The 27,956-nt window shown below is 44.2% G+C and overlaps 1 protein-coding gene across 1 annotated transcript; it reads right to left on the bottom strand.

The window, feature by feature from the left end:
• Positions 1–6,351: 6,351 nt before the first annotated feature.
• LOC119318183 (protein TONSOKU-like) lies at positions 6,352–16,587 on the bottom strand. The gene is made up of 20 exons (XM_037592694.1): positions 16,214–16,587; positions 14,606–15,403; positions 13,868–14,044; positions 13,634–13,725; positions 12,770–12,868; positions 12,245–12,690; positions 12,117–12,151; positions 11,693–11,944; positions 10,741–10,888; positions 10,015–10,134; positions 9,076–9,176; positions 8,842–8,965; positions 8,520–8,632; positions 8,317–8,428; positions 8,016–8,120; positions 7,866–7,932; positions 7,663–7,783; positions 7,412–7,582; positions 7,207–7,324; positions 6,352–7,129 (listed from the first exon to the last, which is right to left on the bottom strand). Exons 1-20 carry the CDS (start codon positions 16,505–16,507, stop codon positions 6,606–6,608), a joined length of 4,017 nt encoding a protein of 1,338 aa, XP_037448591.1. The 5' UTR covers positions 16,508–16,587; the 3' UTR covers positions 6,352–6,605.
• Between the last annotated feature and the right edge of the window lie 11,369 nt (positions 16,588–27,956).

Raw genomic sequence — 27,956 nt, 5'->3', positions numbered from 1 at the left:
GATGGAGGGAGGGAGGTTGGATGAAGGAGTGGTCAGGAGAAGGTGAAAAATGAAATCTTATTTTACCTCTTAATTAAGTAGTAGAGATAAGGGAAGTAATATTTTTCATATATACATAGAATGTTTTTGGTATATAAATAAAGAAAAGAGAGAGAGAGAGAAAAATGAAGAATGCGCGCCTCGCGCTGGAGCAATTCTGAGGTTGCACCGGTACGGGCCCCCCTTCTTCAGGCGAGCGCTCCTTCTCACCCAAGCTAAGAGCATCTCCAGCCGTTGCGCCTTTAAGACGTGCCGAAAATCATTGCTTGGAGGTGAGCTAGTGTTTTTTTCGGCGTGGGGGCGAGCACGTCCCCAGCCGTCGCCCTCAGGTCGGGCCCCAGACGTCCCCACGGTTCGGCCAAATTTCAGCAAATACGGTTAAATTTTAACAAACACGAGATATTTCAGCGAAATTTAGACATTTTTTACACGAATAAAATGGACGGAAAAACCCCCTAAACTACGGGCCGAAGTAGGCGCTGAGCAGGGTGTAGTCGTCGCCGGCGTCGTCCTCCGACACGGCCGGCGCCGCTGCTCGACCCCTCGCCCCGGCGCGCTGCTTCACGGCGGCGGCGTTCGGCGACCTCCTCCAGGGCGCGGCGCTGGCGGTCCAGCTCCATGCGCGCGTAGTCCTCGCGCGCCCACTTCAAGGCGGCCTCTTCTTCGTCGGCCTCCTCAGCGAGAGCAGGCTCCGGCTTCACGGCGGCGAGCCCCGACTCCGGCTTCACCGTCGCCATCCCTGGCTCCCTCTTCGGCTTGACCAGGCGAGGAGGGGCCGAGGAGGAGGAGCCACAGCCGCCGTCGTTGATGACGAGGCCGGCGCCGCGGGTGCGCCTACCGAGCGGCGTCTCGGACGGCTCTGGCTTGACGCTGACCAACGCCGGCGCGCCGGAGGACTGAGAGGAGGATCGGGAGAAGGAGGAGGAAGAGGAGGATGACCATCCCATCATCCTCCTCGGCAGTCACGCGCCGCCGCTTCGAGCGGTCGGGTACTCGAACGGCGAGTCGTTGCCGCCCTCGAGGTGCGCGAGGACGCCGCTGAGCGTGCGGCCCAGGACGCCCCACCACAGGCGGCGGCCCTCGCTATTGTTGCGGCCGCGCGTCGTCGGCGCGTTGTTGGTGGAGGCGAGCCGCTCCTCCTGCTGGCGTTTGAAGTACGCCGCCCATGCCGCGTGGTTGCCGGTGGCGTACTCCAGGAGCGCCCACTCCGCGACCATCAGGGATGCCCGCGCACGCTCGATCTCGGCGTGGAAATAGGCGGGCATCTCGGGGACGGGCAGAGGGGGGACAGGGACCCCGCCGGCGCTGAGCCTCCACCGCGGGAGCGCGTACGTCGGGCGGCGCAGGGTAGTTGGCCTCGTGGAGGAGGTAGGCCTCCCACTCATGCAGCGAGCGGCGGCCGAAACCGTTGGCCGCCGCCGCGTCGCCGGGGTACCTCGCGCTCATGGTTGCCGGGGGGAGAGAGAGGGGCTCGAACGGCGGAGAGAGGGGAGGAAGTGCGGCGGCGAGGAGGAAGGGTCTGCCGATGCCGATGGATGGGTGCCTCACCGGCGCGGCCAGGGGCGCCTTTATAGCGGCTCGGGGGCGTCCGCGTGCGAACGCGTGGCAGAAGGCGGGGCGGCGTCGCCGCACTTCGTCGCCCGTGAATCAATGGCAGGCTGACCGACGGCAGCTTTGGCATTGATTCCCCACGGGAAAACCGAGACGATGAGGACGACCAGCCTTCGTCTCACTGACGCGCCGGTCCCGTCACTCTTTCGCGCAAAACGTTCGCGTCGGCGCCCCCGGGCGCCCCCAAGCGCGCCGGGTTCGGGTTGGGTGCGCCGGCGCCAATTTCGGTCCAATCCGGCGATAAACAGACTCTTAGGAACGCGACTGGGCCGATTTTTCGACATCAACATTAAAAAACAGTCTTGAGAGGGTCTGTTGGGGGCGCGGCTGAAGATGCTCTAACTTCCTTGCCCTGGTCACGCACGGGACACAGCTCACCCCTGCCGTTCGACGGGATGCCCGTGAGGCTGCGACCAAGCGCGGCGGCTGTTACCTTGTGCCGGCAGTAGGGCCGCCGAAGGGCCAATTCTTTTGCTAGCTTTTTTGGGCTTCCAGAATAAGCTGCCCCCTACCCAGCTTATTCTCGAAGCCCAACCAAAATTTTCTTTTTATAACCCTACTAGTCAAGTTTTAACTACTAGGTTTCTAAAAAAATAAGTTTGGTACAGCTTTTAAAATAAGCTAGATAAGGGGCAGCTTATTGCAGGTTATTCTGAAAGCCAAAAAAAAACTGGTCCGAAGTCGGGTCGCGCACCAGCAGGCTAACTCCACCATCGCGGCTGGTCTCGGCGGTCACCTCCCGCCGTGGAACTGACGGCCGAGGTCGCAATGTGCCACCAGGCAGCATAGTGGACGCGCCACCGCAGCATAGTGGTTTCCATTCCTGTGACAAATAAAATTGTAGCAGTGGGCAAATCTGAAAACATGTTGTTCAAAGAAAGAACATAGTTGAGTTGTCGATTCTGTCACCCGTAGGATTTGATCTGATGGATCAAAACAAATCATCCCCACAGCACTGATAGACTCTGCTTGGCAAGATTAGGAAATGAAAGTGAAGTGCCAACACAAGAAATGGAGAAAATTCCTTATTTGACACCAGTGGCGAATGAACTGGGCAGTCTTTAATAGGCTTGAGCCTGTCCTCCAGCAATGAAAAAAAGAAATTAATAGTTAATAGTACATGTTCCTAATAGTATTATTGTAAATTCTAGCCTTCTTTGAACAAAAGAATTGAGACTTGGTGGCTTTTTCTTCACGCCATTGACTTTGAGCCTGCCCTTGATTTTTCTCCAAGATTCGCCACTGTTTGACACTACCTTAAAATGTGGTTCCTTATTTGACCCTGAAGAAACTTTTCTTCCCTATTTGACATGTAGTCTAAATTCCTTTCCTTGCGTGACATTGTTGTCGATTTCGTTAGATTATTTCGTCAAAAAAATTGGATGGACCAAAATACTCCTATGCTAGTCGCTAGCCCACATCGAACAAAAGAAAATATCCCGATCCTGATCTAGTCCCTTTAGTCTCTATTGTTTGACGTGTTTTTGTGCTTGTCACTTTGAGAAAGCTAAGTCCAGTTACAATTTTTTTCAGTGCAAGTTACACATACATTTAGAGTTATTCCTACATGCATGCACACACTTGATTGCCCGGTTCGCACACGCGTATACTGGCCGATTACATACGCACATCAGTCTACGTATTTGATCATGTAGCTAGCTAACCTTGCAGATGTAGAGGTCCGGAGCAGTTCCCGTTGACATCTCATCGACTCGTACATATATCTAAACGTCCGCGCCTCAGTTCCAAATACCCGTATACCGGCACCCTGGCCGGTGGTATTATACTTCTCCGAATACCCAAATACTTGACTAATGCATGCATGCACCAGTATAGTCTGGACTGGCCGTGGCGTGTTAAATATGGTTAAGTTCTACTATGTACATGCACGTATACAAATACCCGCTATGGAGCTTGTAGACGGGATTTCATTTCTCTATATTTCTGGGCTGGCCATGGAAGCTATGAGAAGTAACATGCATAGCCTTCGGATTTATATAATTTCCACTTTAACTTTTTTTCATGTACTTTCTCTGATAATCTCTTATGTACACTTGACAAAACAACTTATAGTGCAGAACTGAAGATTTGCCACATTCAGCCCAAGTAACAAGTTTCGTATGTTGAGCTTATCTTCGGACTATCCTCACCATCTTTGCAAGTTTCGTGTAGATCCATAGCATGCTATTTTTTATGCTCCAATCATATAACTTCACAAAGTTTTCTGATAAGACAAAGAGAGTCATTAGATTTAATAATCACATTCTCCCTACTTCAAATCATAAGTGTGTCTACACAGACTATTAGATGTTACAATATTCAAATGTAAAGAAAAGATGTAGTAATATCAAATATATATTTATATAAATCTCATTATATTCATTTTTTTTAAGTTTACAAAGTTTTGAAAACTATTTCATATTCTTAACATCCACGTGTTCCTCAAAATAGCTAGCCCGTGCGTGTGCATGGGTTGATGACTAGTGTAACATAACTGTAGATATTGTCATGTACAGATTTTTGGTCACCTTATGCACAAGGGGTAAAAGGGTCTTTTTACGTCTGTCTTTAACACCGTTAGTGAACAAAATGCACTAGAGTGTCATATTGAGAAAGAAATTTAGAGCAGATGTCAAACAGGGAAGAAAAATTTCTTCAGGGCCAAATAGGGAACCACATTTTAAGGTAGTGTCAAATAAGGAATTCTCTCCAAGAAATGTTATATTTGTTTTCTTTTTTCAACTGACAACGTTATAAGTACCAAATGAGACTATAATACATGTTTGTCGGTGCACATGCATAAAGTGTCACTATCTCCTCCATGTGACAACTAAACAAAGTTAATGATTAAGAAACTACTAACCATTGTGATTAGGCAAGATAGGTCATCTAATCATTGGGAATTATCAATGTTGTTATTTAATGCAATTTATGACACATTACATTTATAAAGGCTCTGTATTGCTAGTGGTCCTCATCTCATTTGGTCTTACAGAGCAGGGCTGCTTATCACCAATTCACCATAATCCAGGATAGATTTTATTCCATCTTTCTACAGTTTGATATGATATCCTGATATCTTTCGATGAACAATCTTTTAAGTCAGCTGTCTTGGGACCATGCATGTTTTTTCTGATGCTGCGGTGAAAAGCATCCCTTTTGCTGCAAGTTCATGTGCAAGCTTTGTGTAATTGTGTTCAGGTTGTACTCTGTTAGGCCTGCATCATATGAGTCGCACCACGGCCGGCCCTGGGGCATGGCGAGGAGTGCGGCCGCCTAGGGCCCAGCCCAAGCAGGGCCCATCCGTTTGCATGTCTCTAGTAGATATATAAGCATATTAGGAAGAAGAAAAGATAGAGAAAGTAAAAAAGACCAGCCAAGAGACAACCATTCAGCCAGTCACCTACTCCCGCTGCGCGACCAAGCTAGGAATTAACTCTGCGGCGAAGATTTTGGCCATGAAATCAGCCAATCTGCTAATATCCTTGATTATCGATCTCAATTAATACCGGATGTATGCAGCGTGAGATGTGTATCCATTCCATGCAGCCAAAAATCCCATTTAGTTTGGCAAGTATGAGTCGTAGCATGCAATACTCCTTCCCACAAAATTAAAAAGCATGCAACACTCCTTTAATTAGGCCCCATGATGCATCATGCAATACTCCGATTCAAGCTAAAAAAAGCATGCAATACTCCACTAATTAGGCACCATGCAACCAATGATTTTTCTCGTTGGATGAATCTCGTTGTCGGTTCTTCCGACGGGTCGCAGCCACTACACACCTGCCACAACATTATTGGTTTTTTTGAGGGATACAACATGGCGAGGCGAGGGCCCATGGCCGGTGGAGTTCAGAAGTTCGCACAAGGGCCTCTAAGATGCTAGGCCCGGCCCTGACTCGCACTACAGTATAAGCAGCCGCAGAAAAGCTTGAACCTGTCAGTTCTTTGAGGCCTGACGCCTGAGCCATTTCTCTGTACCCTTGTTTCAATGTTCAATGAATCTTGGTTCTTACACTATGGCCTCGATTATATGCGCATCTTCACATTGAACCACATATCCTGCTGGTTATGATAAGTAGTCTCCACCACTAGAACACTCAAAGATGGACACATGGCATCTCAATCCACTGCCGGCACAATTTATCTTTCTTTGATTGGCAAGCTGCTTTCTGTAGTATACTCGAAGGCAATAAACTGATAGAACTTTGTGCACAAGTATTAGTTAGTTAGTTATATAGAGGTGTTTGGTTCAGAAACTGTAATGGTAATGGAATCAGAATACGGCTGTAAAGGAAACGGGATGAGAAAAACTCAACTTTGTTTGTTTTGTGACCGCAGGTCATGATGACAAGGCTACAGTGGTCTTTCGACCTACAAACCACGCTTCATGTGATCAGCATGTATTTTTTCTTTTCACTATCTCCTTGTCAAAAGAATTTAAATCTTAAATAATTCAGCCTTTGCAACACCACTTTTTAAAGATGAAAAAAACATATAAAGAATCATATTTGTCACAAGAATTCAACAAAGAGCAACTTTCTTTTTCAACTGCTATTCCGACGAGCGCTCCTTCACATGTTTCACTCCAGATTAGGCAAACGTCGATAATGTATCAAAATTCTCAAATATTTAATGGAGATATGGCTTTCACACAAGAAAACAAGTCAGCACGCAATCAGCCGCCACCTCAGTGGCTTCTTTAAAACAAAACAATTCACTTTTATGAAAGTTAATATTCATAATATTCTCTTGCTAATGTTTGTTTCTCATACAAGTTTTATCTACATTCGTGATATTCCAGCAAACCAGCATAATTTAACCCTGCAGACCTATCTCGGTTAATAACGACATTAAACTAACAGGCCCTGGTTACCGTTAGTAATAATAGCCCATACAAATATATGATCCTGGGAACGACTGATCTGACTGACTGGACGGCCAATCCATGTTCATATCTGCAAGTCCCTTCTGCAGCAGGGCTTAAGCCCGCAGCGCGCCACCCCATCCACTGAGAAATGCACCACCTCCTTGCCCACATGCTTCCGGGCCACCCCGTCACCTCTCGGGCCCGACGCCCAGGCAGAGTACAGCGACTGGATGGCCTCCTCTGACAGCCCGTTCCGGCTGAGGTCGAGCACCCTCAGTTGCTTCGCCGAGACGAGGGCCTCCGCGAGCTCCTGGACAAACTGGCAGCCGGAATAGGAGTTTCGCTGGCAGGAGCTCGCGCAGCTCCTGGCAGGACCAGAAACTGTACGTCGGTCCTCGTTTGCTGCTTCGTCCTCACTGTCCGCCACCACCATCTTCTCCAGATCGACGTTTCCTGGAGCTACATCGTCGCCTGCTTCGGCGTTGTGGCCGTGTCTGTGCTCGGTGCCTGTCGATACATCCTGCATGTCCTCGTCGAAGTGCAGTGTTCTCTCCAGTGCCAGGTTTGCATTCTCGGCCACGCTCAGCTCCTCCAGTTGATCATTCCCTGGAAGGACCAGAAGATTGTGAGTTTGACGCAGAAGGCGTTGTTTTAAGTATAATATGTAATGTTCTGTTCCTCGCCTGCTAGTGCCTGAATAATTCGAGTAATGCCACCAAGCCCAAGATTGCATCTGTCGAGAGTGAGAGATCTAAGGCTGCACTGGGGATTTGCAAGTATTGCCCCAACAGCATCACATCCCTGCATTGTGCAACCTCACAATGTTAAACAAACGATCATGGGGACCAAAATGACGTAGACCAAATTATCTGAGGATAGGAAGCAAACCTCCATGTTAATGGAATTTCCTCCGAGATTCAAGTCAAGAATATTAACTCTAGAAAGATTTGTACAGATCTGTGAGAATTCAGGAGTTGTGAGCCCGCAGTTGGATAAATCCAACCTCATCAATTCTTGGGACGCACTAGATAATGCCTCGGTGAGCCTAATTGTTCCTCCCTGCAGAAAGAAATTCATCCATAAGGCATCATGTTCGCTACAAGCTGTAAATACTGACCATATATGGAAAACAGACTCACAGGTCCAATGGAAGTTCCACCTAGCAGAAATCCAGATAGACTCAAGGATTGTGCAAGTAGACACAGTTTATCAACCATTAACTTGTTCAGTTTTATACCAGTTAAGCTTAGTTGTGAAAACCTGCAGTGATCAAATCCATAGTTGGTTCATTATTTCACCACAACTCATAGCTGTCAACAGTGATGGAACAATGTCTGCCAACCTTTTCAAAGAAGCCAGTTTGGAGAGAAGGTTAAGCATTGTGTTGCCAGAAATTGGATTGTTTTTTCCTGTCAGAGGTATGGAATTTTGAAGATGCCGAGCGTTTATACATGAAGATGGCTAGTTATATACAACAGAGGCAACAATGTACCTATCGAGAGATGTGAAAGTACCGAGCCTTCATGTAGTGCATCTGCCATTTTCTGAACTGTTCTTGATGTGATAGAACACTGCTCAACATCCAAGCTAAAAAGTGCTGTCACAAGTGGAAACAAAACATGCATTCTATAAGAGGAAAGTAGTGGTGTACACTGAGAAAAAACAAGATGGCAAAAACTCCCAAAGGTGCAAACAAAGGTCTGCTGTTGCAGATAAACACAAAAAGCCTATTGTTTCTGCAGCCCCCTAAACATATAACGCACTTAATACTGGGTACTGAGACTCACACATACCTTTGCACTTTTGTAGGATTGTGAAAAGATAAGAGCTGCAACCATCTGTGAGGCGATTCCCAGCCAGATTAAGTACTTCCAGTCGTTCAGTCATAACAGCACACTCACAGATCTGTTCATCAGTAAATTATGGACCAAATATGAATTCAGAACTAACTGTCATTCCACTTTGATATGCAGGTTTTTGTAATAGGAAAAAACACCTGAAATAAAGCAGTTGGACCAAATCGATTGCAATGTAAATCCAGTGTCAAGCCACCATATGTTTGGGATGACGAAGCAAATATTTGTTGAAGGCTTTCAATTGTTTCATTTCCTGCAATTCATACACAATGCTTAATCAGTCTACGATGATCCTTTAAGGGTAGTCTAGGGTGTACAGGTGACTAATGCAGCACACTCTGTGTCACAGAGCTAAAGGCGCTTTCCATTTACCTATTAAGTCTATAACTGTCTTTCTGCCAAACTCATGATGCTTAAATTAAACACATACTGGAAATAAGCAGAGATACTGAAAAATGATACCTAGCATGTTATGAGAAAGATCCAACATGGCTATTGTTTTATGTGATCTTAGGGCTTCAAGAAGAGGTGAAATTGACAAATCTTGCAGTCCACAATCAGACAGAATGATTTCATCTTCAGAGACCTGTTGTTGGGAAACAGAAGGCCAGTAAAACATTTAGCTTTGACAAGTTAGTCAGACCTGATTTACGAAATTATAAATGAAAACAAGTAATATAAATCCAACAAACTTACTTCAAGATTATACAATTTTTTCAATAGCTTCTTATTTGGTGCTTCTGACAACTTTGTGCAGAAATCGATGTACAATTTCATCAACCGCTTTGGCACCCAATCTTCATAATAAATATGGACATTAGACTTTTAATAGAATAGGTCGGCATGCAGCACAAAAAAATATACATGAGAACACAGGTATAGGTGTTGAGTGAAATTTGTCCGTATAGAGAGCACAGGTGAGGACAATGAGACCAACACAAGTCTTGCTTCAGCATTGAAAAAACACAATATAAAGTAAAGCAAGTAGATGAATTTAATCAAACACTTTCTTTCAAGCAGAAGAGATCAAAACTTCATACAGTGAACCAAACCCTTTCCCTAACAAAAAGGGTTTAACTCATCAGCCCTTTACATGTGTCAATGACAGACCCACGTGTCATAAGAAACAAACCTAGATTGAATGCTGCTGAGATTGCAATCAGAAACTTGGAGTTAGGTAGGTGTCATTTCTTGCCAGATTAGAATTTAACCAGTAGCATAACCAGCATAACAGTACATTGTATAAAATTTAAACTCCTATGAGCTAGTGCAGCACAACTACAGATGCATTTTAAAACTTTGTGCAAATTGTGAGGGAGACTTCTGGACTTTAAATAAGCAGTATTGTTGTATTTGACAATTCAGATTATTTAGCATACAGAAAAATACATTCAGTAATTTCACATTCCCTGCTATTTTAGGCTATTAGCACGAAGAATATAGAACCAAGCAACCATAATGTATTGTGCTCAGTTTACTTCAATCATCAAATCAGTGTCCCTTAAATATTTAATGCATATTCACCGCCAACAAAAAGGATGCCAAAATCAAAATGGTTCTCATATGTCCTAGAGACATAAGACTCATGCAACAACAGCAGTTCTATGAACAAAGTTGAGTATGCTGAACCCATACCATCAACAAAAGCATCAATGCACTTCTGTTCAGAAGCAAGTTGACCAATATAATCAATTGATTCTGCACCATCCAGTACATTCCCACAACACTTGAGCTCCCCAATAATAGGCAACAAGCCTACAAAGTAAGATAAACGTAAGTTCCAACAGAAAAGAAAGAAACAAGAGGTTGTTCCCTAGCAAATATGACACCATAAGAACCACAAGAACTAACCCACCGCAAACTGTCTCCTGTAACATATTAGGCACATACATGAATCTTGGATAAATAGCTAAGACATGGTATACACAGAGTTTATTCTCACGTACTGGAAAACATGTTACTAGGGAACAATAACTGTATTTCCAGATAAGCTGAACAGTTGATACAGTTCAAGAACTGAACAATCAGATATGTATTACTGGACAAATGGGCCAAATATCACAACGTATGCATATAACAGCTGAAGGAAGAACCAAAGAATGCATCGCCACACAAGGACATTCTATATTTCTTCAACAACAACACAAGATAACTAGATAAGAGTAATGGTAAAAGTTATGGAGATGGCTTCTCAAGTTCACCTCCCTCCCTCTACCTCCAATATTTTCATAATGAGAATATTAAAGGCGAAGCCACTGGCATAGAAGATTGAATACAATTCCCATCAAAGAAAATATTGTTAAAAAAAACCTTAATGGGCATACTGCATGACTTGTCAAAATTTAGAAAACAAGGGCAAACCTTTGGAGCTCTTTTCATCAGGAATCTGAAGGTAGTATACACATGCCACTTCAACTTTAAGAGACTCAATGTTAAAAGCAGCCTCACATATGCAAGCATTTACATCCAAATACACCAGATGCTGACCAATTCTGAACGCCAAATGTTGCTGCAAATTAAGGATCTCATCATATTTAATAATTTAAATCACAGACCACAACGAATATCCATAATTGGAGCAGTTGTTGTACTCGCAAGTAAGGGCGCTAAGAACTACATCTAGATCATTTCTAGATTTCGAATCGACACAAGTGGAATGTTTCAGATGATCTGAAAACTAATCCTAGATAAGCTCCAATGTGAATATGGGATACAGCTCGCTTCAACAACAAAGTGTTTTGACATGTAGGCACTGTACAGCACTGATACACATTGAGAGTAGTGTCATTCAAGGGTAGGTTCACATGTCAACTGCCTGCCCTATGATTGATATTTCTAATTGTTCTGCAAATAGTAGCTTAAGACAAGTTTAACTTGCATTGAGTGTCTACACTGGCGGAGCTACAGATATGCTGGGCAGGCCAGTCTAAAGGAAAGCCCAAAATGTTCTCACATGGCCCAATTTTGCTCACACTTCACTGATTTCTTCCTGGGCTGGGCTGGCCATGGCCTTGTTTTACTTGCACACAGCTCCAACACTGAGTGTCTGGTTCATGCAACAAACAGAAAAGGGGAAGTACAAACATATGGACATTCAAAAGTTAACGCTGGATGTCAGAAAATAAACGTTCCATTTGACATATGGATCCCTTCTAATGTATTTCACCACTCAATGACATCTAAAGTGGTGAAGTTACCAGCTGACTAAGGCATTATGGAAAAGTAAAAAAAAAAAAGGATAGAGCAACGAAAAGCACAATTGCCATATGCTTTTCAGCGATCCTGGAAAGACTGAATTTGCAATAATACTTACATGATCAGCATCTGTGGATAGGAGGCCGACAGCATTTTGACCATGTGGTTGACTATGAGATGCAGGAGTACAAATTCTGGAACCACTTGCTGCTGGCTTGGATGAAGACACCTTTCCTCCACTAGAAGCTCCTATTTCCAGTCCATCATTACCATGACCAGTGGGGCTACTTGATTTGAATGAGCATATACTTTCCTCAGCAGGGCAGGGTGTGCAGATACTGTACACATCCCTGGGTTCAGTAGGGTCTACCTGCAGATGAGTACTAGTTATCGCTCAAAAGAAATAAAAACAATCACCATCTCTTTATGTTTTTACCAACATCTGATGGGATACATGGTAAGGAACATATGTAAGAATAATATCTCTCAACATATCAAGAATGTAAAATTATATAAATCTCAAGAGATAAGCTTTGTATAACCTGATTCCTGTTGTTTGTTCCATTTGCTATGTCCTCTGTTGGTCATAGAAAAATGCATGCAAATAATTAGGAGACAGTTACCAGGCATTCCAAAAACTAAAGGTGTACAATGTTCATAAGTCATGCACCTGATGTAGACAGACTATCTGTTTGATTAGTTCGCTTCTTTTTTGATTGATCAATTTCAGGACTCTCATCAGCTTCATCGTCTGATATAAACACACGGACACGTCTTTTGCCAGACTGGTTACTGCATGATTTACTTAAAACTTCTCTAGTGTGCTCATCCATATGACATGATCTATCAACCTTCTTCTGGATGCTATGTATCTTGGATGCCTTTGTATTGGATGAGCTCCTACTTCTATGAACCAGTGAAGCAAGAGTAACATGATCATCAGGTTCCTCAGAACATGCATTTGCAGCATGCCCATCACTGTCCTCTTGATCAAGCATTTTATCAGATGCATCACCACCTTCAGATTCAGTTTCCGAGCAATAATCACTTACAGTATCCCTTAATCCGTGCTGATTCAATATCTGCTTCAAGTTATCTATTTTTTGATGTACCTGCCTGAAGAAAAAGTAAATCCATTTTATGACAGGTCTGGATAAATTAGCTTTCTTCTATCCAACATCTGTACGTAACTTACTTGGCATCTTCTACACTATCAAATCTGACCATGTGACTGTAATGCATGTTCTCGAGGGCAGAAAGTTGCACATTTGGCAGATTCCCTTCCACAGCAATTCTGAATATCATTGAAATGCAAGTATCAGAATCTATAGGTGGAGGCAAAATGCAATGATGACCACATACATTTCCAGACTTACCAGAACATATACCAGATAGATAATAGATCACATGTACACATACACAAGAGAACAACATGGCACAAAACTAGAACAACAGTATGGCATTGAAAATAATAATTACCACAGTACCCTAGCTAAGTAGCTATACAGATAAAAGGCACACGTTTAAACTTCCTTGGGATTTTATACAACACATGCTACAGGACGTATTATATTAGTCTATAATGGTCCACGATTCTGGCCAGTTATGTTAATAATAAGATTTCAAAATTGTTGTGTGGTGCCCTTGTAGGTCTGTCACTACAAGTCATTTTCTCAAAGCAAACTACACGATTACAATACCTTATGTAGGAGTATGTGTTTGAATGCTCAGCATCTTCGATGTATGCAAAAGGGTTGAGTTGTCTGACATGTGTTGGACATTGTACAAAACTCATGCACAGCCTCAATTAGGATATATGGCTGCCACAGAATACTGGCACTCCATATTCTTAACAGGCTTTCAAAACGGTGTCATTGTTCATATATTCAGCAATAGGGTGTTTCAGTGGATCAAAACAACATGTTCGTAGATAAGCCACCCATGTCATAACCTATGTGCTCTTTGTAACCACTAAAATTTAATCCGCCATATTTCTACTTTGCAAGATTGCGAGTGTGTTTGAATAATTATTGTAGATAAGAAGGCACGGAGATATTGCCTGTAGCCTTCTTCAAAAGCTTGCAACGCACCAGCCCAGTCACCACAAGAATCAAGAACATTACCAATGTTCACTTTTGCCAATGCTTGCCCCTGAAATTTCATGTATCCAAGGTGAGCAGGATATGGAACTGTTAGCACCAAGTAGAAGTTTGCAAACAGGAAGGTAGTTTTATTATTAGGTAGCAGGAATGCCAACATAAACACAAATATAACTAAGGGAACATAAACTAACCTCTAAGTTTCCAATCGATCGATACATGTTCCAGCTTTTCATGTACCATTTACGAGCTTTGCCGAAGATTCTAAGCTTTTGGTATGATTCTCCTATGGACAAAAGAGCATCACTCTGTTTTTCCTTCTCACGAAGTTCATTTGTTACTCTCTTTTTCCCTTTCGAAAATTCCTTGTGCTGGAAAGCAGATAATTTATATCAGAATTAAGACATTTGCGTATTTTCATCACTGCCGCCTAATAATTAATGTTATTGGAGTATGCAGAGGCACACTCAGCATGTTTTGTTTTTTCACCTTTGATTCGTCAGAACTGTTTTTCAACTTCAGTTCTGAAATTTGAACCAAGATTTTGTTCACCAATTGAAAATAAACAAGAATTTATCAATCCCTTTTAGTCCTTAGTGCAATGCAAAAACGTGTAAAAATCTACATGCAGTTCAGCAAGTGCCTGTACAAAATAGAGCCAAATAAATTCAGCATAACATGAATAGTTGGGACTCAGGAACATGGGCAGAATAATTCTGACAGGAGGCTTATAATAAAACATGGATATTTATTTTGACTTAAAGATAGCATCTAACGAGGTACTCTACCGTCATCCACAGGATTGGCCAAGCCAACCAAACCGTTAAAATTATGTCCAGTTATGCATAAATGTCGGAACAATACTGGAACATTTTTCTAAATAGAATTTAAGTTCAGATAGTTAGATATTGCTCACTTCACTAAACACTTACTTTTGGCCATGCAGATATCATTCTTGCCTTTTCAATAAGATTATCCAGCCATGCATGCTGCTCACAGAGGAGTTTTCTCTCCTTCGGTGTTCCACGAGCATTGGAAGTATCTCTGACAAGCTTTTTCAGTTTCTGCTCGTCTTTCTTCAACTCTTCAAGAACTTCAGCTGCTTTCGTAACAGTTTCAATATTCTGATGAATTTGATTAACTAGTGCATCTTCATCTTCCAAACCCTTTGTTATATGAAGGGCTTTTTCGTAGCAAAGTTTTGCATCGTCATACTTTTGAATCCGAGAATGCAACTCCCCAAGATTTATAAATCCCTTTGCCTCACCTTGAATATGGTCTATGTTTCTACATATAGCTATGTCCTTCTCGATATGAACCTTGGCTTTGTTCCAGTTGCGTAACTCGGTATAAACATTTCCTAGATTATGATGGAGCCTAGTGCGAGCATCATCATACTGATTTACCTCTTCTTCATCACATATTTTCAAACCCTGGTTAAGTAGTTGCTCAGCTTCTTCAAAGTTATCAAGATCTAGTTCAAGCATTCCCAAATTATTGTATGCGTCAATGAGCTCCTTCAGGTAGGGTGATTTTCCAGACGAGGCATTCTCTCTTAGACCCTTTACCAGTTTCATGGCAGCTTTGAAATACTTCTTGGCATTCCGTATGGCACTGTGGTCATTTTCAGAACTTAGAAGAATTTCATGGTAGGTCCTCCCAAGCTGGGTACAAGCTCGCTGCTGCTCAACAAGGTTATCGGTGTCCTTGGCAAGTTGTAGGTGCTTCTTCTGTGAAGCATGCAAACATGGAGGAAAAAGGACATGTTTTTATGACTTGATGTAGTAGAAACCAAACCAGATAGTTTGGGTTAAAAAGGTAATTGTGAACATTACCTAAATAAACAACAACAGAAATGAAACAAGAGATCAGACCTTATTACACTAGTGTAGTGAGCAAATAACCTGAAATGTCATATTTTTTATTTGTACGGTTACTGAAAGGGCAAATGGAAGTTTAAAGCAACTAACTAAACTAACAGTATGGCCTCGGCAAAAAATAAAACTAACGATATGGGACTAAACTCATCAGCAGCAGGCATCCACAAATACACCAACTTGTGCCTCGGAGAATGGTCTTACATGCAGCATCCGCAACCGTGGTCACTGGATGTGAGGTGCTAGTTTATTTATTATTATTTGACATATTAACAAAAGTGAACTTTACTAGCAGCAAATTTACACAGCTCAACACTAGGTGCACCCACAAGCTCTGCTGACACAGATGAGTCGATCTACAAAAACACCACCGGGCGCATTGAAACAAGCAAAACTCCAGCCGAATGCCCGGCAGACCAGTGCCAAACATTTCAAATGCGTGGTCAGATCAATTGATGTAAATTCAATACAGTGATTTCAACAGCCTAGCCTGATGCTTGCCACTGAGTTGTTCATTCAAATATAAACAGTGATATACTAGCAACAGCCCTCCTCGCATTCTAAAACTCAAAATCTTGGATCAGAATTAGACAGCTCGGGCATCCGGTCCGGCCAAGCGCAGGTGATTTCGGTCCGGGAGCGGTGGCGGGCGGGCGGGCGTACCTGGTAGGTGAGGGCCTGGGGGAATTGGCCGAGGCGGAGGTGGACCTCGCCGAGCGACTGGCAGGACTCGAGCAGGTGGCGCTGCGGGAGGTACTTGACGGTGACGTCGTAGTCGAGGCGCAGCCAGCGGAGCGCCTCGACGTACTCGCCGCGGCGCTTGTGGATGTCGCCGATGACGTTGGCCCACCGCGCCTCCTCCTCCCGGTTCCCCTCCGACACCGCCTCCCGGTACCCGCGCCTCGCGCCCCTCAGCTCCTCCTCCTCCTCCCTCGCCCGCCCGCCGCCGCGCGCCATCACCCCCGCCGCGCGCGCTAGGGTTCCGGCCTGGATTTTTTTTCTTCCCCCTTCCTCTCCTCCGGGATTGGGGATTTCCTTTTTTTTCTTCGGCTCTGGTTTGGGGATTTCGGAGGGGGCGAAATGGAGGGAGGGAGGGAGGGAGCCTCGTCCCGCCAAAATGTTTCGGGGGCGCCGTCCTGTTGCTCTTCCTGGGCCGTGCTACCGTTGGGCCGCCATCACTGACCTGAGGAATTGCACCAGTTAAAAGCCCAAACTCCATTCCCAGTCTGGTGGGTTTGTGTTTTTATTTTATTTTTCTTAAAGGAAGCTGCATAGGGTGACAGTGCCTTTTTTTCTTCTTTGTTACTTATTATGGTGGCAGCGTCTTTTTTTCGACAAAGACAAAGAGAGTGACAGTGCGTGTGTTTGGAGTGTTGAAAAAACAAGGCAAAAAAAGGCTAAGCGTGGAACATCTTTGGATGAGTTTTTCTTTGATGCGTGTCGGGGTACTCCGCATGTGCCTTTTTGATCATGATATAAATTGCCTCCGGGAAAGACCATGACCAGCTCAAAAGTTTCTGACCGTCGAGAGGACCAATTGGGTTACGAAAATGTGGCGCTGACACTCATACAACAAAAATATAGTAGAAGCAGTAATTTCCGTTTAGTTCATGCTTCTGGCCAACCAGTCAGTCGGTCGGTCCTGGCGTTTTCGCATCCCCTAGCCTAGGCTAGAGGCTAGAGCCAGCTAGCGGCCACCGGAGCGGAGGACGGCAAAGCCAAACGCGCCACCGCATGCAGCGACTCTTCTTACCGGAAGCCAAACGCGACGTACGTACGTACGGCGGCCACCGACCGGAGCTATCATGTTCCCCGTCCCGCGCATGTCGGGTCCAGTCGCGGCGTATGGGCCGGTGCTTCCTTTTTCTTCGTACGGAGAGGCTGATTGGTTTGCAGCCATTTTTTGGCATGCCAATTGTTGGCAAGCCTATTTTTGGCAAAGCTAGAAGTTGCCAACATTTGGCAAGTTTGGCTACCAATTGGTTGGTTGCCAATGTTTTGCCAATATTTGGCAAAAAACAAGTGTCTATCAATTGGTTTGTTATCAAATATGCATAACTCGTCCCGACAAGGAATTTGTTATCTACGTAATCCAGTACATAATTTACACGCCATTGTCATACCATGGGCATAATTTACTATTCCCTCTGTTTCAAAATAGATGACTCAACTTTGTGCTAACTTTAGCACAAAGTTGGGTCATCTATTTTGGAACGGAGAGAGTAATTTAAAAGCACCATCATACCACTGCAATATTGCAACGTAGCATGCACAAGGTCATCAAGCATCAGGGAATTTCTTACAAATTAACTAGCTTAATTTAGATTTGTGCTAGACCAATGCATTACAAAAGGCAAGACCCTCTAAACACCATTACGGCACAGGAATTCCACTTAGCATAAGTGCATGAAAAGCTAAGTAGACCACAAAAGCACTTGCCAAAAGAAAGCCACCAAACATGTCATTCAGATCGATGCATCAGCAGCTGTGCGATCGTTGCCGTCATACTTGTGCGCGAAATAATCAAGGACCCAAGCATTACAAGTCTGGACGCTTGCACAGTTCAGGAAACCACAAAAAAATTCTTGTTCTGGCTTAGCAAGATAGGCTGCTAACTCAATCTTCTCATTTGCTGGGATAGTTAGCGACTCAATGTGTTTCCAAAGATTGGCATTGGGGTCTGTAACTGCTATTGGCTGCATAGGGGCAGCAGATTTCACAGTTTCAGCAAGACTCACAATGCTCGCTGCCACATCTGTTGGAAATATGCCCTAGAGGCAATAATAAAAGTATTATTATTATATTTCCTTGTTCATGATAATTGTCTTTTATTCATGCTATAACTGTATTATCCGGAAATCATAATACACGTGTGAATACATAGACCACAATATGTCCCTAGTGAGCCTCTAGTTGACTAGCTCGTTGTGATCAACAGATAGTCATGGTTTCCTGGCTATGGACATTGGATGTCGTTGATAACGGGATCACGTCATTAGGAGAATGATGTGATGGACAAGACCCAATCCTAAGCTTAGCACAAAGATCGTGTAGTTCGTTTGCTAGAGCTTTGCCAATGTCAAGTATCTCTTCCTTTGACCATGAGATCGTGTAACTCATGGATACCGTATGAGTGCTTTGGGTGTATCAAACGTCACAACGTAACTGGGTGACTATAAAGGTGCACTACAGGTATCTCCGAAAGTATCTATTGTTTTATGCGGATCGAGACTGGGATTTGTCACTCCGTGTAAACGGAGAGGTATCTCTGGGCCCACTCGGTAGGACATCATCATATGCGCAATGTGACCAAGGAGTTGATCACGGGATGATGTGTTATGGAACGAGTAAAGTGACTTGCCGGTAACGAGATTGAACAAGGTATCGGTATACCGACGATCGAATCTCGGGCAAGTAAAATACCGCTAGACAAAGGGAATTGTATACGGGATCGATTGAGTCCTTGACATCGTGGTTCATCCGATGAGATCATCGTGGAACATGTGGGAGCCAACATGGGTATCCAGATCCCGCTGTTGGTTATTGACCGGAGAACGTCTCGGTCATGTCTGCATGTCTCCCAAACCCGTAGGGTCTACACACTTAAGGTTCGATGACGCTAGGGTTATAAAGGAAGCTTGTATGTGGTTACCGAATGTTGTTCGGAGTCCCGGATGAGATCCCGGACGTCACGAGGAGTTCCGGAATGGTCCGGAGGTAAAGATTTATATATAGGAAGTCCTGTTTCGGCCATCGGGACAAGTTTCGGGGTCATCGGTATTGTACCGGGACCACCGGAAGGGTCCCGGGGGCCCACCGGGTGGGGCCACCTGCCCCGGGGGGCCACATGGGCTGTAGGGGGGGCGCCTTGGCCTACATGGGCCAAGGGCACCAGCCCCAAGAGGCCCATGCGCAAGGAAACTTGGAGAGGGAAGAGTCCTAAAGGGGGAAGGCACCTCCGAGGTGCCTTGGGGAGGATGGACTCCTCCCCATCCTTAGCCGCACCCCTTCCTTGGAGGAGGGGGCAAGGCTGCGCCCTCCCCCTCTCCCTTGGCCCTATATATAGTGGGGAAAAGGAGGAGCAATCATGCCTAAGGCCTTTGGTTGCCTCCCTCTCCCTCCCGTGACACATCTCCTCTCCCGTAGGTGCTTGGCGAAGCCCTGCAGGATTGCCACGCTCCTCCACCACCACCACGCCGTTGTGCTGCTGTTGGATGGAGTCTTCCTCAACCTCTCCCTCTCTCCTTGCTGGATCAAGGCGTGGGAGACGTCACCGGGCTGTACGTGTGTTGAACGCGGAGGTGCCGTCCGTTCGGCACTTGATCATCGGTGATTTGAATCACGACGAGTACGACTCCATCAACCCCGTTCACTTGAACGCTTCCGCTTAGCGATCTACAAGGGTATGTAGATGCAAACTCTTCACTCCTTTCTACTCGTTGCTGGTCTCTCCATAGATAGATCTTGGTGTTACGTAGGAAAATTTTTGAATTTCTGCTACGTTCCCCAACAGTGGCATCATGAGCTAGGTCTATTGCGTAGATTCTTTGCACGAGTAGAACACAAAGTAGTTGTGGGCGTTGATGTTGTTCAATATGCTTACCGTTACTAGTCCAATCTTGTTTCGACGGTATTGTGGGATGAAGCGGCCCGGACCGACCTTACACGTACTCTTACGTGAGACAGGTTCCACCGATTGACATGCACTTGGTGCATAAGGTGGCTAGTGGGTGCCAGTCTCTCCCACTTTAGTCGGAACGGATTCGATGAAAAGGGTCCTTATGAAGGGTAAATAGCAATTGGCATATCACGTTGTGGTCTTGCGTAGGTAAGAAACGTTCTTGCTAGAAACCCATAGCAGCCACGTAAAACATGCAAACAACAATTAGAGGACGTCTAACTTGTTTTTGCAGGGTATGCTATGTGAGGTGATATGGCCAAAAGGATGTGATGAATGATATATGTGATGTATGAGATTGATCATGTTCTTGTAATAGGATTCACGACTTGCATGTCGATGAGTATGACAACCGGCAGGAGCCATAGGAGTTGTCTTTATTTTTTGTATGACCTGCGTGTCATTGAAGAACGCCATGTAACTTACTTTACTTTATTGCTAAACGCGTTAGCCATAGAAGTAGAAGTAGTCGTTGGCGTGACAACTTCATGAAGACACGATGATGGAGATCATGATGATGGAGATCATGGTGTCATGCCGGTGACGATGATGATCATGGAGCCCCGAAGATGAAGATCAAAAGGAGCAAAATGATATTGGCCATATCATGTCACTATTTGATTGCATGTGATGTTTATCATGTTTATGCATCTTGTTTGCTTAGAACGACGGTAGTAAATAAGATGATCCCTCATTAAAATTTCAAGAAGTGTTCTCCCCTAACTGTGCACCGTTGCTACAGTTCGTCGTTTCGAAGCACCACGTGATGATCGGGTGTGATAGATCCTTACGTTCACATACAACGGGTGTAAGACAGTTTTACACAGCGAAAACACTTAGGGTTAACTTGACGAGCCTAGCATGTACAGACATGGCCTCGGAACACGGAGACCGAAAGGTCGAGCATGAGTCGTATGGAAGATACGATCAACATGAAGATGTTCACCGATGATGACTAGTCCGTCTCACGTGATGATCGGACACGGCCTAGTTTGACTCGGATCATGTAATCACTTAGATGACTAGAGGGATGTCTATCTGAGTGGGAGTTCATAAGATGAACTTAATTATCCTGAACATAGTCAAAAGACCTTTTGCAAATTATGTCGTAGCTCGCGCTATAGTTCTACTGTTTAGATATGTTCCTAGAGAAAATATAGTTGAAAGTTGATAGTAGCGATTATGCGGACAGTGGAAAGCTTATGTCCTTAATGCACCGCTTAGTGTGTTGAACCCCAAACGTCGTTTGTGGATGTTGCGAACATCGGACATACACATTTTGATATCTACGTGATAGTTCAGTTAAATGGTTTAAGTAGAGGCACCAAAGACGTTTTCGAAACGTCGCGGAACATATGAGATGTTTCGAGGGCTGAAATTAGGATTTCAGGCTCGTGCCCACGTCAAGAGGTATAAGACCTCCGACGATTTTCTTAGCCTGCAAACTAAGGAGAGAAGCTCAATTGTTGAGCTTGTGCTCAGATTGTCTGAGTGCAACAATCACTTGAATCGAGTGGGAGTTGATCTTCCAAATGAGATAGTGATGTTTCTCCAAAGTCATTGCCACCAAGCTGCTAGAGCTTCGTGATGAACTATAACATATCAGGGATAGATAAGATGATCCTTGAGGTATTCACGATGTTTGACACCGCGAAAGTAGAAATCAAGAAGGAGCATCAATTATTGATGGTTGGTGAAACCACTAGTTTCAAGAAGGGCAAGGGCAAGAAGGGATACTTCATGAAACGGCAAATCAGCTGCTGAACCAATGAAGAAACCCGAGGTTGAACCCAAACCCGAGACTAAGTGCTTCTGTAATAAGGGGAACAACCACTGGAGCAAGATTACCCTAGATACTTGGTAGATAAGAAGGCTGGCAAGGTCAATAGAAGTATATTGGATATACATTATGTTAATGTGTACTTTACTAGTACTCCTAGTAGCACCAGGGTATTAGATACCGGTTCGGTTGCTAAGTGTTAGTAACTCGAAATAAAAGCTACGGCATAAACGGAGACTAGCTAAAGGTGAGCTAACGATATATGTTGGAAGTGTTTCCAAGTTTGATGTGATCAAACATCGCACGCTCCCTCTACCATCAAGATTAGTATGAAACCTGAATAAGTGCTCTTGCACCTATAGGAATGGTTTATTGAATCTTGATCGTAGAGATACCTAGTTTCATGCCAAAAGATATAAGATAGTAATGATAGTACCACTTACTTGTGGCACTACCATGTAAGTCATAATGGTATAAAACGCATGAAGAAGCTCCATGTTGATGGATCTTTGGACTCACTCATTTTTGAAAAGTTTGAGACATGCGAACCAAGTCTATTGGTATATATGCATGAAGAAACTCCATGCAAATGGATCGTTTAGACTCACTTGATTTTGAATCACTTGAGATATGCAAATCATACCACATGGACAAGATGACTGAAAAGCCTCGGTTTCAGTAAGATGGAACGAGATAGCAACTTGTTGGAAGCAACACATTTTGATGTGTGCAGTCCAATGAGTGCTGAGGCATGCAGTGAATATCGTTATGTTCTTACTTCACAGATGATTCGAGTAGATGTTGAGAATATTTACTTGATGAAACACAAGTCTGAATTATTGAATGGTTCAAATAATTTCAGAGTGAAGTAGAAGATCATTGTGACAAGAGGATAAAATGTCTATGATATGATCATAGAGATGAATATCTGAGTTACGAGTTTTGGCACACAATTAAGACATTGTGGAAATTGTTTCACAATTAATACCGCCTGGAACACCATAGTGTGATGGTGTGTCCGAACATCATAGTTGCACCCTATTGGATATGGTGCGTACCATGATGTCTCTTATTGAATTACCACTATCGTTCATGGGTTAGGCATTAGAGACAACCACATTCACTTTAAATAGGGCACCACGTAATTCCGATGAGATGACACCGTATGAATTATGGTTTAGAGAAACCTAAGTTGTCATTTCTTAAAGGTTTGGGGCTGCGACGCTTATGTGAAAAAGTTTCAGGCTGATAAGCTCGAACCCAAAGCGGATAAAATGCATCTTCATAGGACACCCAAAACAGTTGGGTATACCTCCTAATTCAGATCCGAAAGCAATATGGATTGTTTCTAGAATCGGGTCCTTTCTCGAGGAAAAATTTCTCTCGAAAGAATTGAGTGGGAGGATGGTGGAGACTTGATGAGGTTATTGAACCGTCTCTTCAACAAGTGTGTAGCAGGGCACAGGAAGTTGTTCCTGTAGCACCTACACCAATTGAAGTAGAAGCTTATGATATTGATCATGAAACTTCGGATCAAGTCACTACCAAACCTCGTGGGATGACAAGGATGCGTACTACTTCAGAGTGGTACGTAATCCTGTCTTGGAAGTCATGTTGCTAGACAACAATGAACCTACGAGCTATGGAGAAGCGATGGTGGGCCCGAATTCCTACAAATGGTTAGAGGCCATAAAATCCGAGAACGGATCCATGGACTTTGGTGGACTTGCCCGATGATCGGCAAGCCATTAAGATAAATGGATCTTTAAGAAGAAGACGGACGTGGATGGTAATGTCACCGTCCATGAAGCTCGACTTGTGGCGAAAAGTTTTTCACAAGTTCAAGGAGTTGACTACGATGAGTTTTTCTCATCCGTAGCGATGCTTAAAGTCCGTCGGAATCATGTTAGCATTAGCTGCATTTATGAAATCTGGCAGATGGATGTCAAGACAAGTTTCCTTACTAGTTTTCGTAAGGAAAGGTTGTATGCAATACAATCAGAAAAGTTTTGTCGATCCTAAGGATGCTAAAAGGTATGCTAGCTCCAGCGATCCTTTTAAGGACTGGAGTGAGCATCTCGGAGTTGGAATGAATGCTTTGATGATGATCAAAGATTTTGGGTTTGTACAAAGTTTATGAGAAACTTGTATTTCCAAAGAAGTGAGTGGGAGCACTATAGAATTTCTGATGAGTATATGTTGTTGACATATTGTTGATCAGAAATGACGTAGAATTTCTGGAAAGCATATAGGGTTATTTTGAAAGTGTTTTTCAATGGAAAGCCTGGATTAAGCTACTTGAACATTGAGCGTCAAGATCTATAAGGATAGATCAAAATGCTTAATAATACTTTCAAATGAGCACATAACTTGACATGATCTTGAAGGTGTTTAAGATGGACCAGTCAAAGAAGGAGTTCTTGCCTGAGTTGTAAGGTACGAAGTTAAGACTTAAAGCTCGACCACGGCAGAATAGAGAGAAAGGACGAAGGTCGTCCCCTATGCTTAAGACGTAGGCTCTTCAGTATGCTATGCTGTGTACCGCACCTGAAGTGTGCCTTGCCATGAGTCAGTCAAGGGGTACAAGAGTGATCCAGGAATGGCTCACAAGACAGCGGTCAAAGTTATCCTTAGTAACTAGTGGACTAAGGAATTTTCTCGATTATGGAGGTGGTAAAAGAGTTCGTCGTAAAGGTTACGACGATGCAAGCTTGACACCTATCCGGATAGCTCTGAGTAGAGAGACCGGATACATATAATGGAGCAATAATTTAGAATAGCTCCAAGTAAAACAGTTGTTTGGAATAGCTCCAAATAGAGCGTGGTAGCTGCATCTAGGAGATGACATAGAGATTTGTAAAGCACACACGGATCTGAAAGGTTCAGACCCGTTGACTAAAACCTCTCTCACAAGCAACATGATCATACATAAAACTCATTGAGTGTTAATCACATAGTGATGTGAACTAGACTACTGACTCTAGTAAACTCTTGGGTATTAGTCACATGGCGATGTGACCTGTGAGTGTTAATCACATGGCGATGTGAACTAGATTATTGACTCTAGTGCAAGTGGGAGACTGTTGGAAATATGCCCTAGAGGCAATAATAAAAGTATTATTATTATATTTCCTTGTTCATGATAATTGTCTTTTATTCATGCTATAACTGTATTATCCGGAAATCATAATACACGTGTGAATACATAGACCACAATATGTCCCTAGTGAGCCTCTAGTTGACTAGCTCGTTGTGATCAACAGATAGTCATGGTTTCCTGGCTATGGACATTGGATGTCGTTGATAACGGGATCACGTCATTAGGAGAATGATGTGATGGACAAGACCCAATCCTAAGCTTAGCACAAAGATCGTGTAGTTCGTTTGCTAGAGCTTTGCCAATGTCAAGTATCTCTTCCTTTGACCATGAGATCGTGTAACTCATGGATACCGTAGGAGTGCTTTGGGTGTATCAAACGTCACAACGTAACTGGGTGACTATAAAGGTGCACTACAGGTATCTCCAAAAGTATCTATTGTTTTATGCGGATCAAGACTGGGATTTGTCACTCCGTGTAAACGGAGAGGTATCTCTGGGCCCACTCGGTAGGACATCATCATATGCGCAATGTGACCAAGGAGTTGATCACGGGATGATGTGTTATGGAACGAGTAAAGTGACTTGCCGGTAACGAGATTGAACAAGGTATCGGTATACCGACGATCGAATCTCGGGCAAGTAAAATACCGCTAGACAAAGGGAATTGTATACGGGATCGATTGAGTCCTTGACATCGTGGTTCATCCGATGAGATCATCGTGGAACATGTGGGAGCCAACATGGGTATCCAGATCCCGCTGTTGGTTATTGACCGGAGAACGTCTCGGTCATGTCTGCATGTCTCCCGAACCCGTAGGGTCTACACACTTAAGGTTCGATGACGCTAGGGTTATAAAGGAAGCTTGTTTGTGGTTACCGAATGTTGTTCGGAGTCCCGGATGAGATCCCGGACGTCACGAGGAGTTCCGGAATGGTCCGGAGGTAAAGATTTATATATAGGAAGTCCTGTTTCGGCAATCGGGACAAGTTTCGGGGTCATCGGTATTGTACCGGGACCACCGGAAGGGTCCCGGGGGCCCACCGGGTGGGGCCACCTGCCCCGGGGGGCCACATGGGCTGTAGGGGGTGCGCCTTGGCCTACATGGGCCAAGGGAACCAGCCCCAAGAGGCCCATGCGCAAGGAAACTTGGAGAGGGAAGAGTCCTAAAGGGGGAAGGCACCTCCGAGGTGCCTTGGGGAGGATGGACTCCTCCCCATCCTTAGCCGCACCCCTTCCTTGGAGGAGGGGGCAAGGCTGCGCCCTCCCCCTCTCCCTTGGCCCTATATATAGTGGGGAAAAGGAGGAGCAATCATGCCTAAGGCCTTTGGTTGCCTCCCTCTCCCTCCCGTGACACATCTCCTCTCCCGTAGGTGCTTGGCGAAGCCCTGCAGGATTGCCACGCTCCTCCACCACCACCACGCCGTTGTGCTGCTGTTGGATGGAGTCTTCCTCAACCTCTCCCTCTCTCCTTGCTGGATCAAGGCGTGGGAGACGTCACCGGGCTGTACGTGTGTTGAACGCGGAGGTGCCGTCCGTTCGGCACTTGATCATCGGTGATTTGAATCACGACGAGTACGACTCCATCAACCCCGTTCACTTGAACGCTTCCGCTTAGCGATCTACAAGGGTATGTAGATGCAAACTCTTCTCCCCCTTCTACTCGTTGCTGGTCTCTCCATAGATAGATCTTGGTGTTACGTAGGAAAATTTTTGAATTTCTGCTACGTTCCCCAACAACATCATCATCTAACACGCTGGCTCGACGCGCCTTGACATTTGGTTTCTTCTTATGTGGTGCTTTAACATGCTTGCGCTTCAGATTTGAGCTAGTGCCTTCTGCTGAACTATTGGGCGCAATCATGTCGGAATCACTAAGACCTTGTTCGACAGTGGATGTGTGGTTGCTCGTTTCACTACTACCATCAGATTCCACATTCTCACTTGCATCATTCACATCAATAGCTAGTGAGCCATCCGCATGAGACGAGTCACTAAACAGTTCTTCCAGGAGATGATAAAACTTGATGGAGTGAGTAAGGTAGTTAAAATTTATTTTCTGCAACATAAACCAAAGCATGTCAATGCAATAAATTGTTTGAGTAGTCTGGTCAATCTAAAAGTGCACAACAATGATTATAAAACAAGTGTATAATTGGTGAGACCAGATAATCTATGTAAGTGAATATTTTGACAGTGGTAAATGCAAAAAAGGAATATCTATTAACACTAGGATGCCATTTCAAAATAAAAACTAGATAATCAGTTTAGCAAAAACAAGAATGATCGCATAGAGAACTATAAATCATGCAAATAGAAAGGTGCGTTGGAGCGAACTTACACCAAGCTTGCTTGGTGATTTCTCTGACTTGTCAATGTTAAATTTGTTAAGTACTTTATCGAAACCATATTCGCTCCTCCCCTTTGCTAGCTTTATCCACTTCCATTTCTCCTTGAATGACCTAAAGTGTCGATCAACTTGTTTTGCTGTAGCTGTAATTCCAAACTTGTCAATCAAATCATTAGCACATTGTAGATGGTGTTGTGCCTTCCACTTGAAGGTTGGTGTGGCTTGTCCCTTTGCTTCTCGATATACCACTCAAGCATATACTTGGTACAATCATCACTCCATGACATGTAATTATCACGAGAGCGAGCAACCTCAGTCTTGGCACCTTCTTTTTGCTCACCCATTCTATAAATGAAGGTCAGAAGTCAATATGCTATTATGTCAACGAATATTCAAGGGTTTCAGCACAAACAAACAATCCATACATTACCCAACAGTACATGCCAAAATAAAAGTACAGTTGCACAATACACGGAAAAGAAAATCACAGAGCTAGATTG

The sequence above is a fragment of the Triticum dicoccoides genome, chromosome 6A (genome assembly GCF_002162155.2).
Source record: "Triticum dicoccoides isolate Atlit2015 ecotype Zavitan chromosome 6A, WEW_v2.0, whole genome shotgun sequence".
In the NCBI taxonomy this organism is placed as follows: Eukaryota; Viridiplantae; Streptophyta; class Magnoliopsida; order Poales; family Poaceae; genus Triticum; species Triticum dicoccoides.
Note: the sequence above shows the minus strand (reverse complement) of the source record. Positions and strands in the feature narration are given on the sequence as shown.